Genomic DNA, 15,319 nt, shown 5'->3' with positions numbered 1-15,319 from the left:
GCTCAGCAGGGGGTCGCAAAATCTTTGGTTGATTAGACATTTGTTATATATATATATATATTTTTTTTTTTTTTAATTTTCCCCCACAAATTTAAATTTATTTAAATGCACATTAACATGAATCCAACATATTTTAGTAAAGGGATGAGGGGTAGCTTAATATTAAATGCAAAATGATAATAATACTGTATATTTATAAATAGCACTAGGCTGAATTTAATGTAGAACACATATAATAGGGGGTGCCTATTTAATCTCTCCATCAGTTTGGGGTCCTTGGCCTGAAAAATGTTGAAGACCTCTGAAGTATTTTGAGATATTCAGCACTTCCTGTATTTAGGGGTTATGTTGCATGTGTTGCTAGGCAGTAACCAGCCGATCATAGGACGTGGTATATTTCACCATTCTGAGCGGAGAGTTGACAGACTTTCCTCAGGATGAGGTGAACCAAATTATAATTAAGTCTAATTATCAGGCCAAACCTCAAACAAATGAGAAGGTTGGTAATGATCTGATCTTCATAACAACAGAGAAAGAGCTAGGAGATGATTAGCATAGCTTAGCATGAACACTGGTGAAAATTCACAAACATTTTTTTTATTATTATTAATATTATCATTTTTTATTTTATTTTTTTTTAAAACCTACACATATCTAGTATTCATTTACAGCAGAGGGGCCCCGCACCCGTTTCAATTTCTCTAATTATCTGAAACTGACGACCCAACGTTCACTTCACACATTTCACACCTAGGGTTTACAAGCGCGTGGAGGTGAGAAAGTAAGCTGGATTTGAACTTCTCTCTCTCTCGAAGTTAATTCATTCTCTAGACATCTGTGCATTTACAACCGTGTGAAATCCTACAAATGCCTTCGGTGAAGGACTGAAAAAAGGTGCTGTTACCCCCGCGTTTGGAAAACTTATTGCATCTCGCCCCTTCGCTCCCGTGACTGGCTGAATACGGTTGTAAGAAATAGTTTCTCTCAGCATAATCTGGCACTGGCTCCATAGTAGAAGCATGAGCATAGAAGGAATTAATTCTCGTTTCAAGTGTGAGAATGCAAATACTAGGATTTCTCCACTGTTCCTTTGATACATATTTTGCTCATTTTCGAAACAAAAAAGAACAAAGTCCAAAGAAGAAAAAAAACAGAATAATAGCTGGAGACTGGATTAGTTTGTTTGGGAACTTTCTTTTTGTGCACTTTCACAATCTTCACTTCCTGTTTTAACTATGAGTTTCAGTTGAAAGCTCCACAAAATCTAGTAAGTGGTTCTTTTGCAAAGATAAAGGGTCAAGCAACCAAATGCAAAGGAACATCCGCGAGCCAATCAGAATCTAGACTTCAGTGTCCGTGGTGTATTGTAAAATGTCGCATTCGATATCTCCGGGTGTCGGACACTTGGTCGGGCAAATGAATCAATCAGGAAATATCACCTCGTGCTCTCGGAAACGGCGATAGTCACTTTTCTTTTGTTTTCTGACATTTTGGGAACCGAGCGATTAATAGTAAATGCAACTGAATGATTCGTCAATAGAGAAATAATCATTACTTCCAGCCCAGAGTCTGCGTCCATCTGGGCTACACACAGCCAGCGCCAATCAGCGTGCATTATCAGCCACCACAGTCGGGACAAGAGGTTTAAAGTGCTGCCAACTGTGCCAGTCTGATCATTGAAACCCAGCCACCAGCTTAGACATTGTTTGGCTAAATGTATCGTCAGCTGTGTTTTAATACTCTGTGAATCTGTCCTTTGTCGTCAGTCATATTGGCTTCTTTTTCTTTTTTTCGGCGGTTTTCATGTGTTGTCATTGTTTATTTATGTGTTAGAGCGAAACCCCGCTGCTCAGGTATTCAGACCTGCTTCACTCTGTCATTCAACCGCTCCGAAACGGCAGGAGAGGATAGATCAGATACGCGTCGGCACCGAACACAGGGGTCTATTTAACGGTCTGACGTGATGAATGGAACGCCTGATATGTGCCGTGATTTAGCAGACATTAAAAGATCTTTATAAATTAGAGCTAGCCCGAAGGGTTTCAGTTGGAAAGGGCAAACGAGTAATGGTACTAATCACCCACGCAAGACTAATATATCAGGATTTAGGGACGACTAAATCAGGACAATCCCATCAAGATGACACCGGGAAGGATGTATGTGTGAGAGCTGGATTGTGTGTTGTTAATTCCTCAGCCTGCGATGCCATGGACAATTGGTTTCAAGGATACCGTTCCGCTTTTTTGGAGAAAATATAGTTTCAGCTCGTTTCTTGTATTTAACCACGGACCAAGGCTCTGGGCAACCGAAGCATCGAGGACATTCAAGTAAAATAATGCAAGGTCAATATAGGGGGTAGATAAAGAAAAAAAAATGAGTGACAGTGTTACAATTTCTTCTGTGCTTTTTTTTTTTCTCTCAAATTAACATGGAGTGCCAGAACAAAGGAACAAGTGGGGGGAGGAAAAGCTGCAGAATCCAAGGCCGTTTCAGGTGCACCTCACAATGTGAAGATTTTTCTCCCCCTTAACTCCCCATAAGTGTTGATAACTACCTGAAAGCCGTCTTTGGATCCTGTTTCATTGTTTCTGTGGTTTTACTGTATGTGTGGTTAATCTGTAGTCATTCTCTCATCACAGAATGTCATTGTTAAGCTAACGGATGTTTACACGGAGACTTGCATCTTTCTGGCTGATTTCATTTATTTATTATATGAACTGAGAAAAAAAAAGTGACAGTTACATTACATTGCAAAATTCCTGTCTTGGGTACTTAGAAGCATTGCCAACCTCTTTGTTTTGTATCGTATCAGTACTGTGGAGATGTTTGGATTTTGATTTCCTCTTTTTTTTGTAATGTTTGATATAGTTCCTTATTGTTCTTTTGTTCTCCTTCTGCACAAAGGTCAAGTGTTGTTTGAAACTAACAATTAAGAGCGGTTGCACTGAGATCTCTCATGCCTTCATGCAGTACACTGCATGCATTTTGTTGTGATTTGAAGCTACAGCCCCCCCACAGGGAGAAACGAGCTGTAGTGTCCCACTTCCAATTGTAATTCTCTGTCCAACCCAGAATCTGAAAAATACATGAGCAGAGAGTAACATTTCTTAGCAGCTGCTACCACAATCTGCCTTTTGGTTCAGTGACACAAACACTACCTGTTACAAGGTAGCCAACCAGTGCATGGTGGACAATCCACGTCGCACTATCAACTTTTTGTCTTTTTATACCAAAACAGCTTTACACTTTTCAAAAAAACAAAACAAAACCAACAAAAAAAGAGAAAGAAACGTGACATTGATCAGAAATAAGCGTCCTTAAATTTGCAAAAGACTGACGATTGGAGCTCTGGGTGACAATGCTTGGCCTTTCTGTTGCGACTCCTCAGTATTTTCAATGCCCAGGTGATCTCCGTGAGATCGTGGCAGTAACGTTTTCACATTGAAAAGTCATCAGCTGATCTTGATACGCTGAACCTGTGCATGTATGATATCGTTTGGTGCATTCGTGTTTTCTAAATGAGGGAGTTAATAAAAACAATTCACTGAGGATTTGCTCTGGGATTTTTTTTGTTTTTGAATTATGTGTGGGATGGTGTCATTTTCGGCATCAGCAGTTTTAGTGTCTTTTACTGCAGGAAGGATTTGAGCAGTGCCTGGGGGCACCATCAAAGCTGTAAAATGCATAATATTATGAAAAGGCATATAAATGGTAGTAAATGGCAGCAGTAATGTCCTATTCGGTGGATAAAGGACACACACATAAAGGTTTTCGCTGCATTTACTAATTTTATTTTTACAAGGATTATCATGACAGATATCTGAAATAAAATAAAATAAAATACACCGTCGGAAACTAAGCCATCAAGCTGCAGCTTTGGGGTTGTAGCTTTTGCAAAGAATACTGATCCCTGTCCTTGGGTTACTGGAGCGTGTGTCTTATGAAGTTTAGATACCTTCCTCTGAAACAACAGAATGACATGGAAAGATACTGTGAAATATTGATTGAGTCAGTGTTGCAGAGATGCTTTTAAGATAATAAGAAGGAGAGGACCCTGTGAAGAGATCAATACGAAGGGGAAGTGAAGAAAGAAGAGGTTTCTTCCTACACACCACAGATCATCCATAATGAGCTGGTGTGTCAATACTCTGACCATGGTTCTTCACATGCTATTGACTACAGCACACTGAATCACAGCACAGCGGGTACCGTAACTTCTTTTTAGAGCAAATAAAAGGTATTCATCTATGATCAGTATAGACCCAATTGCCTCGCATGTAGCTTGTAAATGCTCAATGCTTTTGCATTCAGGTATGGTTTAAATAGCCCTTATAGGGATATTGGCTGAGGCATGATTCGTGTGTATGGCTTGCCTCAATGCAGCAGATGCTGTTGGAGTGCTTCCTTGCAGGTTGCAAATGTCAATACTGCCCCCTCATGGTACCAACATTTTGGTGCATCGCTGCTCGGGATGAAGGGGTGAGGCAGTTCATGGGAGATAAGGCTGCGTCTGCAGTGTGGCTGCAGTGAAATGGGGACACTGGCGACAAATGGCCTGGCCATGCAGGCCACGCAGTGTTACAAATGCCAGACCCAGTGTTTATTCAGATTTCTGCTTCAGTAGTTGTCAGCATTTACAATAAACAAAAAAATATGTCAAATAATAAATTTTGGATCAAACTATATAAAGCTACACTCATATATTCTAGGTTAATATTTCACACATGGCACACGCGTGTAGAAATTATTCCATTATAAATGCAGTGCATTCCTACGCCGCTATTCTACTCCACACCATGAGGGGGCGCTGCTCCTCCCTCTGCTTTTGTCATCGGCGGCTGAGAAGAAAACAGTGAGGCCACGGTCCGTTTCCTGTGGCACACATGTACACACACACAGCAACCAAGTAGAAGATGAAACCCTCTAAGAGTGAAGATTCCACGAGGAGTGGGCTCCAAGAGGGGAATTCAGACACGAACGACGAGGACAAAAGTGAACTGTGTCCCGGATTTAAAGACGTGGACTCATTTGTTAAAGTAAGTGAAGCACACAGGTTATACAGAGATTTCAGGCTAGCTATCAGGGGTGCAACGTGGGAGCTTGTTGGCTACGAGCTATGAGCTTAATCCTATTATAAGACAGTTAACCGATGACAGAACACCTAGTTTAAACTTTATTTATTTATGGTTCATATTAAAGTATCTGGGATATTACGAGAGCGGAGCTAAGTGCTAGTTAGCTGAAATGTTGCAGTTTAAAGCTTCAAGTAACTGTAGAACAGGGTAGAAGAGTATTTGACTCTAATCTATTTAACTTACTTGATATAATAATAGCTATTATATGAAGAAACCCGATCAGTTCTAATGTATTTGCCAAGGCAAGTTCATACACAAAGCAATTTAAAGTGCTTCACAAAGGCTATAGCATTAAAATAATGGAAATATATTCAAGGTATTAAGAAATTAAAAGCATTTTAAAAAATGCACTAAATCCTCTCATGTTCGGATTGTGAGCATTAGAAGTATGATAATTCAGATGAACGATCATTTTGGAGGAAGTAGTAGTTTGTGGTGCTGTCAAACTGGATTGAATTAAACACAAGTGTTACAGTTATTTAGCCCAGTGGGTCTTCAGAATAGTAGGAACATGCCTCGGTACAACATCATACAGATCAAGAGTACTACAAACCACCGCCTGCAAAATGAAAACATAGTTGAAGAAGCAGCTCCCTGTTATTATTATGGAATTGAAAAATGAAGACCAAAACTTTAATGTCACATTATAAGGCATTCATTTTCACTAGTGTACCTAATAAACCCCCAAGTGAGTGTATTTATCTGCTGTATTTGACTAAAGAGGCTTTAAACATACTAATATATTTAAGGGTTGGATAACAGTGTTTTATCTCCCCTAACTTCATATTTACTCCACTTGATTGTGCTGAAAACATATATTTTTTAAAGTAGTAACTAACAGGCCGTCTCTCCCCTGCAGTATGGACTGGGTGCTGTGTTATCAGCCACCAAAGCATCCGCTGGCTTACCTCAACCCGGGGATGAATACGACTTCTACAGAAGCTTCCCGGGCTTCCAGGAGTTCTGTGAAAGTCAAGGAGATAGGCTCTTACACTGGTGAGTATGCTTTTGTATTTTGTTGTGTTGTTGCTCCCTTTTGCTCGATTACCCGGAAGGCCATGAAACTGGCAAGTGCATGAAAATTCACCTTTATCGAGCTTATACATTATACATTGGTTCAGGTGTTGCTTTGGCGTGTCTCGTCGAGAGCCGCAAGATTGATGCGAGCAACGGCAAGTCGGCCACAGTTTTCTGCGTTGCCGAACTACATCACTCTCTGCTTACGGGCGAGAGTGAAAAGTAATTTTGCAGGAATGAAAGCAAATCTGACTGAACCCTAGCCATGTACGCGTATGAGTTTGTTTGACGAGTAACCTGTCACTTGCCGTGTCTCAGTAATAATTCTTTCCCCGTGTGTCTCTGTGTTAGCATGAGCCAGATAATGCAGCATCACGGCTGCAGGTCCCACACGAGAGACAGGAACAAGCTGACGGGGCTGGAGGAGAGGTTCGACTTGATTGTCGACTCAAATGACGTCATCCTGGAACGCGCGGTATGACCAGCAGCCTCGGTGTTAAACAGGTTAACTCAGGACAAAGTCACTGCAAACCAACCACGCTCTTGTATCCCATTTTCAGGGCATTCTCCTCGATGAAGCCGATGGGGTGAACAGGAGCCAGCAGCCTGTCATGCCCGCAGGGTTTCAACCTCCAAAAATTGTCGTTTCCAGCTGGAATCGCAAGGTTGGTAAATTAGCCTTTCAGCTCTTTTACTGCAGATGCCCATCACTGTTTTGGGCCGCGGTCAAGTTGAAGCATTATTTCCTGTTCCTGGCATTCGGTTTCCGAGAGCACTATAAAGTTTTATGAATCACTTAATAAATATTCATACTGGTGCTTAACATCTTTTGGTAAAAAAAAAAAAAAAAATGCTTTTATTAATCAGGGTTCCGGCTCTAGCAGTCGTTCAGAGACTTTCCGGCTGCTCCACGCTAAAAATATCACCAGGCCTCAGCTGAAATTCAAGGAAAAAGTCGACAACAGCAACACACCTTTCACGCCCAAGATCTTCATCAAGCCTAATGCTACGAAGCCACTTCCGTCTTGTAAGACATACGGTACTTTTCTCTCATTTTCCCATCAGACTTTTTCTTTGTATTTCATTTTGACTTTTTTTTTTCTCTCTTGCAGATTTCACCAACAAACAAATCCGTTCAGAGAGACCTGAAGATCTTGACGTCCCGGCCGCTCTGGCAGACTTCATTCACCAGCAGAGAATGCAGGAACTCGTTGAAGACATGTGAGACCTGTTCTTTGTAATGTAAACATTTTGTATGTATTTCCCAGTTTCTAATAGTCCATCTGCACTCCGATCCACCTAGGTTTGCTCACCCGTACCAATACGAACTGGACCATCTTTCAATGCCAGAAAGGCTTCTGTCTAAGCCCGAGCCTCAGGTAATATAGTCGTGTATGTGGGTGGAATGGAATAGAATAAAAACCTGTCATCACTGGTTAGATCCCCGTTTGATATGTTATCTGTGAATTCTTTTCAGATGTACAAACCAGTTGCAGAGACAAAGTTGTCCTTCATTGACTCACTGGAAGATCTGGTAGCTCTCAATGAGAAGCTTTGCAAGTTGTCTGAATTTGCAGTGGACCTCGAGGTACTAAGATAATATATGTAATGTGGTGCAATGTTGAAATTGTGTGTCGGGACTTGATTGATTTGATTCTTTGGAAACCCTGAGGATGGCTTTGTTTACACTTTGTTCCTCCGTCGCAGCACCATTCCTACCGGAGTTTCCTCGGCCTCACGTGTCTGATGCAGATCTCCACCAGAGAGGAGGACTTCATCATCGACACCTTGGAGCTCCGCAGCGAGTTGTACATCCTGAACGAGGCTTTCACCGACCCCAATATCGTCAAGGTGATGAAACCTCTGACTTTTCTTTGTTGGTGGACGTCGCCCACAATCGGTGGCTGATTTTTACAAACATTTCTTTCTTTGTTTTTTATAACCATTTTTGTTTAAATAAAATCTTGCGTACATTTATAGCACAATGTTAAGTGCACATCATAGTCACTTAGTGAGAATTGCAACTGAAAAGAGACTGAAAATTAAAAAGTCTGTTACTAGATACTCATCTGCAGTTAGAAGAATTGTTTGTTTTTCTTGGCTACACCATGACCTGAAGGACTGGACTCAAATAATAGTTCAGTTGTGAAAGGTGATTATTTGGATGTGGTTTCTAAATAAGTGTTTTCAGTCATTCAGCTGAGGATATTTAAATAAAACCCTGTCCACAAAGTCAAGCCACGTCATCTTATCCCTAAATCAAACATGTGGTTTTGATTTTATTTAAATAAGCTTACAGCCAGAAGAAAATTATGTCCACTCGTGTAGTAAATTTATTTTTCGTAAAGATCTGTAAAATCTGACTCGAGTCGTGCCTCCGAGCTTTTTCAAACATGTTTGATGAAGTTGGTGGGTGCCCTGTGGTGTGTGTGGGAGCCACCGTGACTCACACACTGTAGGACACCTATGAAAATGTGTCGTGCGTGGGCTTGAGCAACTAAGATCTTTGAAAATGATCCAAATGGAAGAATATCACATAGCGAGTCCGTGGTCTTGTAATTTTCAGAGATGTTGAATTTACTTCAATTCTTGTTCTCAGGTTTTCCACGGCGCTGACTCCGACATGGAGTGGCTCCAGAGGGACTTCGGCTTGTATGTCGTCAACCTTTTCGACACGCATCAAGCGAGTCGAGCGCTCAACCTGGCCAGACATTCCCTGGACCACTTGCTCAAACACTTCTGCAACGTGGACTCAGACAAACGTTACCAGCTGGCAGATTGGAGAATTCGGTAGGTTGGTGTGTTGCTTAAAGAGACGGTTCACCCCAAAATACACGCACCCTTTTCCCTTTCCTGAAAGAATCAAACAATTTTCAATTAAATGTTCTTCTGGGAACAGCATTCATGTGAATGTTACTTGGACATACACACTCCCCAGTAATGACACACTAGGTGTTGACCTCCAAATTCACTAGATCCCAAACTGATGAAATGTCCAATCTCTGATGACTCACAACTGTTTTGGAGGCACAAGTGAGACCCACACAATATTAGGAAGGTGGTCATAATGTTATGCCTGATCTGTGTATGTTATGTGTACATTCCTGAATCACTGAGCTGTAGAAAGCGCACATCTACCCATGACAACATGTTAATGCCATTAATGTTGGCAGACCTGAGTTAGCCTCAGCAGTAGCCACTTCCATCTCTCGTACTCTCGTCCAAATAAATGCAATTAAGCAAGAAAATTAAACCTTATTTCCTCGTCAATGGCAGCTTGAGGCCGGCCCCAAAACAGAGTCGATCTCCATCGACCTCCACGTTCAGGTGGCCAACTTTACTTTTCATGACAAGCGTAGGGGGAGAATATGGATGACACTCACCTGTTTTAAATTCCACATTGGCCACGGGTAGGGTAGAACGTGCTTCTTTATGTGCAGTGACGTAGTTGGCAGGGCCAGTAAAATAGGCAGAAAATAGTTCCTGCATGAAACAGCTCACGACCAGGTTGGTGGATATTTTTGAATTACCAGATGACGACTCTTTGCTGTAGGGTTTCTCATGTGTACCTGTGGGTTTTAAGTGCCATGTAGATATTTAATTTTTAATATTTCCAAAACTTGGCGACTCACACCAAAAGAATCTAGATGACTAAATGACACCTGAGGAAAGAAGATATCGGGGTGAACTGTCCTTTTAATTTCTTATTTCTGTTCAGGTTCAGTGGAGTTCAGTTCTACGTCTTTAAACATCTTGGAATCATTATTCACTGGGCAGGTGAAATAAAATGTGTTTCCTCTCAGCCCCTTGCCAGATGAGATGGTCCAGTACGCGCGCACAGACACCCACTACCTCCTCTACATCTACGACTGTGTTAGAGCACAGCTGTTGGACTCTAACCACGGGCAACCTGGCCTGCTGCAGAGCGTCTGGAACAAGAGCAAAGACATTTCCCTGAAGGTGCGCGCAAATCTCTCCTCGTACACCGTGAAGATAAAAATGACACTTAAAAAAATCTCTCGATTCCCTTCGGTTCATATTGTTAAATTTTTCCACATCGCAATCTCCGTTTTCTGACGTTTGCCACGATGCGCTCCCAAACAGAAATATCTGAAGCCAATATTCACAGAGGAGTCATATTTGGAGCTGCAGAGGAAGCAGAAAAAGTCTTTTAACACCCAGCAGCTCACTGCCTTCAGACTGCTGTTTGCCTGGAGGGACAAGCTGGCCAGGCAGGAAGACGAAAGCACCGGGTAGGCTTTTTTTTTTTTTCGAAATGGATGGATTGGCTGGTTTGAAAATCTGCTCAAGCTGTTCCGATATCTATAGTTTCTGTCCTGCGCGATTTTGTGACAGTCTTCACGCTTTTCCACGTTTTAACACGCGCTATATTTGTGTTTAGATTCGTCCTTCCCACTCATATGATGTGCAAAATATCAGAGGAGCTTCCCAAGTAAGTTGATTGGATTTCCCACTTAAAAGCCGATCGGTGTTCCCACTTCGGCGCGGATGGATTTAGTGCGATCATGCATAACCTCCGGCGTAATCTTTTGTCTTTACCTGCTCAGAGAGCCTCAGGGCATCATCGCCTGCTGTAACCCCGTGCCTCCCCTCGTGCGGCAGCATGTCAATGAGCTTCATCTGTTGGTGCAGCAGGCCAGGGAGATGCCCCTCCTTAAGGTTAGGAAAGATGCATGGAAACAAGATAATCATCACAGATTCTGTTTTCTCTGAGATCTAATCCTAGAATTTGTGCCGTCAAATATTGCAACGCAGGCCGAGATTGCAGCGCAAAAGACGAAAGGACTCACACCCATAAAAAAGGTTGGCCAAAATCTGATAAAACCCTATGAAATTTCACTTTTAATTTCATTTTTAACGGCAGCATTATTGTTTTGTTGTATGGTTTTCCAGCCAGAGGTCATGCTGTTCGGTCCTCATGATACATCCAGGGTTTCTGAAAGCGACCTCCCTCCCTTTTCTGCAGAAGGTAAGCTTGATCCTTGTGTATATTATGTGTATTGTGCAGTCAACTTGAATATTTTTAGCCCGTTGGGCCTTTTTAATAACGCATGCGTACATTTTCAGAGGTCCCAGTTAAACAAGGAGTGCTCTTCTCAGAGGACGAACATAAAATGGACACTGACGTTCAGACGACGACGACGAGCGGTCTCCTGGCACCGGCTAAAATCACTCTGTTTCAGGTAGAGCTCACCTCCAATTCACTTTTATTCACCCGATCTCTCCGCAAACCGCCGCGCATAACGTGAGAACTGTGTTCTCTTTTGAAGGAGCTGGAAAAGAAGGACGCTGAAGAGTCGGACTCCGTGGCTCACATGAAGGCCAAGCGTATCAATGAGTCTTTTGAAAATCCTTTCAGGATGGTAAGAGATGACCGGTGAACAGCCCTCCATAGTTGTGTACCTAATTTACCTTGAGCCACAGTGTGCGTTTGCCTTCCTCCTTTTCAGTACTTACCCTCCAGTGACGTGCACATCAGCAAGAACGCCAAGTTTGACCCGTCTTCAAAAATATTTGAGGTAGTCAAGAAGCTCCACTCGAATTTAAATGCGCGTCGGCCTTTCTCTTTTCTTCCATGTTTATAACTGTACCCTCTCACCTTGACAGATCAGCAAAAGATGGAAACTGCAGAGTATTGAACAACAACAGACGGAGCTGGAGGCCAAGAAGAAAGCCAAGCAGGAAGCGAAGGAACAGGCGAAGAAGGAGTCAGGTAATATAAAGGGGTTAATTAACCCTAATTTTCTGCTTTTTAAAGCTACGATCCTAATAATCTCTTAATTTGCGCAGAGGAAAGAAACAAGGCTAAGCAGAGCTACCAGGAGTCTCTGCAGAACGTTGCCACCGTTCGCCAACAAGCAGCGGTGAGTCATTTATCCTGACGTCTTTCGGTTTCTCCTCCTTCCATCTTCAAACAGGCTTTTCACCCTGTCAGCGTGGCTGTCGATGTCCCCGATGGGAAAGTTTCCAATTTCACGAAAGATACGTTGACCCAAAAGCCAGGCCCAGCATATAGAGGATAGTACATTAATAGCCGGTTTAACCCTCTGCAGTGCCCCCCATTTTCTTAAGAAGCAGCGGGGTTTTCTGCTCATGAATATGGTGACTCACAAGCAGGAGTGGAGCGCTAATACCAGTCTGGAGCACTGGCATAGTAGTGGCCTTTTAATATTTATATCTTGTCTCATGATGCGCCTGGGGAAGAAGCATGAACAGACAGCGTCTCAGACTGGAGTGAGAGAGACGTGTCCCTTCCTCATCAAACGCTTTTCTTCCCCCCCTTAGGAGCCACAATAGCTAGTCTCTGCCCAAAAGCCCACTTCCTGTTGGATCAATTCTCTCTGGGGTTTCGCTTGGTTAGTCACACGCTCTCTTGCCGCCGCATTGTGTTTCTTCTTAAATGCTCAGACAAAAGGCTTCGTACTTAATCTTTTGTCCGCTGTGCGGGAGAACAGAAAGAACTGTGACCTCCCTGCAGGTGGAACCACTTCTCCCTCCGCCTTTCGCCACATTCAGGCTTGAGACATTATTCTTTAGAGGGCGCAGCAGTTTCGTGTGTCACAGCAATCCTATATGCGACGATTGTGTCAATGAAAACTTGAAGCTGCTGAAATGGCGCCTTCGTGCGAGCGCGCTGGCAGCGCCTGGTGGTGCGCATCGCGCTCGCAAATGTTGGCAGCGGCACTTGAAAGTAACGCCCATCAACTTGCCAACTGCAGGCAAATATTGGCTGTTCCGGCTAACTGTCAATTTCAGTCTGCACTTTGGCAGGGAGGTTTTCTTGTCTAATTATAGTTTGAAGGAAAGCTTTGTGGCTTTCCAAAGCTCCTACTGCACTGATGCATAATTAATAATATGAAAGGCCTCAGCTGTGACTGGGCGGCACCGTCGCTACTTTCTTCTTTTCACTGTGTCCTCTCCACCAGTGGTTGCATGAAAACGCGATTCATTTTCATTCGATGAAATTATCCAAGTGACATGTGGTGTCGGTGTGAAGCCACCTGCAAACCTTAGATTTAATGCAAAAACTGCCTTAATTCTTCGTGGCACACTTTCAACAAGGTGCTGGAAAACATTCCTCAGTGATTTTGGTCCATATTGACATGACAGCATCACGCAGTTGTTGCAGATTCGTCGGCTGCACATCTGTGATGCGAGATCTCCCGCTCCACCACATCCCAAAGGTTGAAAGCAGCCTCATGATTGGCTGATTAGCTGTTTGTGTTAACAAGCAATCGAACAGGTGTGCCTAATTAAGTGGCCAGTGAGTGTACGCTGATCAGCCACAACGTTGAAACCACCCACCTGATATCGTGTAGGTCTCCCTTGTGCCTCCAAAACAGCTGCGACTCATCAGAGAATGAACACGGGCCTTCTGAGGGTGTCCCAAACAGCGCTGTCCATGGTTCTGATCTAGCGCTGCATAACAATCCATTAGAGGTGGCAGCTGTTACAATATTCCTGCAAGAAGAATATTAGATGTCGGTGTTAATTTGAGTGCCAGACTGAGACTGGATCAGTCAAAGGCATTTAGGTGACGGGTGTAACCACAGGCTCAGGGTGAAATGTTAATATGAGCCAGATTAAAAGATTAGATTGACTTTGTACATTTCTTGTGACTCCAAACGTTGCAGACTGCAATTTTCAACATTAGTGTCAATATATATGGGTTAGCGTGTAGCACAGATAGACAATTTAAAGTAGAACAACACATTTTTTCTTAATACAAGATGGTTTGATTGAATATAAGAATATTTTGCTTCTTTTTAGTAATGCTGTTTTTGCAGTGTGTTTGCAGCCCGTAGCTAAGACCTGTCATCCACCTCTACTGTTTGTCTGGTTGGTTACATAAAAAGCCTTCTTTTGTGTCACAGAGATTTTAACGTCTTTGACCCATTTCATCAGGAATCCACAAAAGATGGAGGAAAGAAAAGGGAGAGGGTTGTGAGTGAAGCCGGAGAGTTGACTCCCAAACCAAGTAAGAAGCTGATGAAATCTGCAGAGAAGCCCCAGAAGACAGAAGCGCCTCCACAAGACAGCTTCAAGCCCTTCGACTACAGTCAGTCAGACTTCAAAGTCTTCACTGGTATGCATATCTGATCGTTCTTTTTATCACACTGGACACACCACTGCTTCGTTTTCTTTCAGGTGTAGTCGAACGTTGTGAATTTAGAAAGTTCTCATTTCTCTATGCAGGTGCCAATTCAAGGGACAATACGCAGTTTGATCCTAACCGGCAATCGCATGATTTTAAGAAAAAGGTATGTTCTTAAATGAATTTGCTGACAGTAAATATGTATGACAGCACAGAGCTTATGAGCTTAATGAATTCTAAACGTTTGTCCAACAGAGAACTCCCAGAGGACAAAAGAACAACGTTGGAGCTGGAAACCGAAGTATGTCGTACCTGAGTGGAAAATCTGAGAGGTAAATGAATTCAGTATCAATCGCTGTCTTTCCTGTTGAAAATTGAAATGCCCCAGTACGGTAACCATTATCCATTGTTTTTGTTCCCTACAGAGGATTCCGACACAACTGGCCCAAAAGATAGACTCTCTGTGACGCCTTTGGTTTTCTGTCTCGTTTCCATCCTGCAGAAACGACGCTCCACCTTTTTTCATTCACAAGCAGCTAGAATTCAGTGCTTTTCAATTTAATTAATTACAAAGTGTATTTTTTTTCCATCTGTGGAAAACTTTAACCTGTAAATATGTGGACACACAGACCTCTTTATTAAAGATGATTTTAGAGGGAAAAGACTCGTCATTTCCAAACCACATCCACGCTCACAGAATAGCTCCAAAGGTTGTTTTCTTTTTGACTTCTGACTGCATGGACATATACCGATCAGCCACAACATTAAAACCACTAACAGGAGAAGTGAATATCATTGATCATCCTGTGACAGTCCAATGTACCACCCACCTAGACCAGACCGAGCACCCCCACCCCACAGCAATGATGACAGTCCTTGATGGCAGCAGCCCTCAGAAGGCCCATATCCGTTCTCTGATGAGGCACAAGGGAGACATAATGTTATGCCTGACTGGTGTATAATAAAGCAACATTTAACTTTTTTGTTGTAAAAAAATTTCCACTATATTTCTAGAAGTAATTGGAACCACAGACCTGCCACCCACTGCGTT

General features: G+C 42.6%; 1 protein-coding gene across 1 annotated transcript; it reads left to right on the top strand.

Moving 5' to 3' along the window:
* Positions 1-4,851: 4,851 nt before the first annotated feature.
* On the top strand, positions 4,852-14,930 carry exosc10 (exosome component 10). The gene is made up of 25 exons (XM_047571778.1): positions 4,852-5,036; positions 5,995-6,131; positions 6,504-6,627; positions 6,713-6,817; positions 7,020-7,179; positions 7,265-7,373; positions 7,456-7,531; positions 7,630-7,740; positions 7,860-8,003; positions 8,752-8,942; positions 9,956-10,112; positions 10,257-10,405; positions 10,555-10,605; positions 10,721-10,832; positions 10,929-10,976; positions 11,067-11,142; positions 11,241-11,356; positions 11,444-11,536; positions 11,624-11,692; positions 11,781-11,886; positions 11,964-12,037; positions 14,079-14,259; positions 14,370-14,434; positions 14,524-14,600; positions 14,694-14,930. The coding sequence occupies exons 1-25, from the start codon at positions 4,914-4,916 to the stop codon at positions 14,722-14,724; spliced, it is 2,685 nt and encodes an 894-aa protein (XP_047427734.1). The 5' UTR covers positions 4,852-4,913; the 3' UTR covers positions 14,725-14,930.
* Positions 14,931-15,319: the final 389 nt, after the last annotated feature.

This window comes from Mugil cephalus, chromosome 1, assembly GCF_022458985.1.
Source record: "Mugil cephalus isolate CIBA_MC_2020 chromosome 1, CIBA_Mcephalus_1.1, whole genome shotgun sequence".
NCBI classification, from domain to species: domain Eukaryota; kingdom Metazoa; phylum Chordata; class Actinopteri; order Mugiliformes; family Mugilidae; genus Mugil; species Mugil cephalus.
Note: the sequence above shows the minus strand (reverse complement) of the source record. Positions and strands in the feature narration are given on the sequence as shown.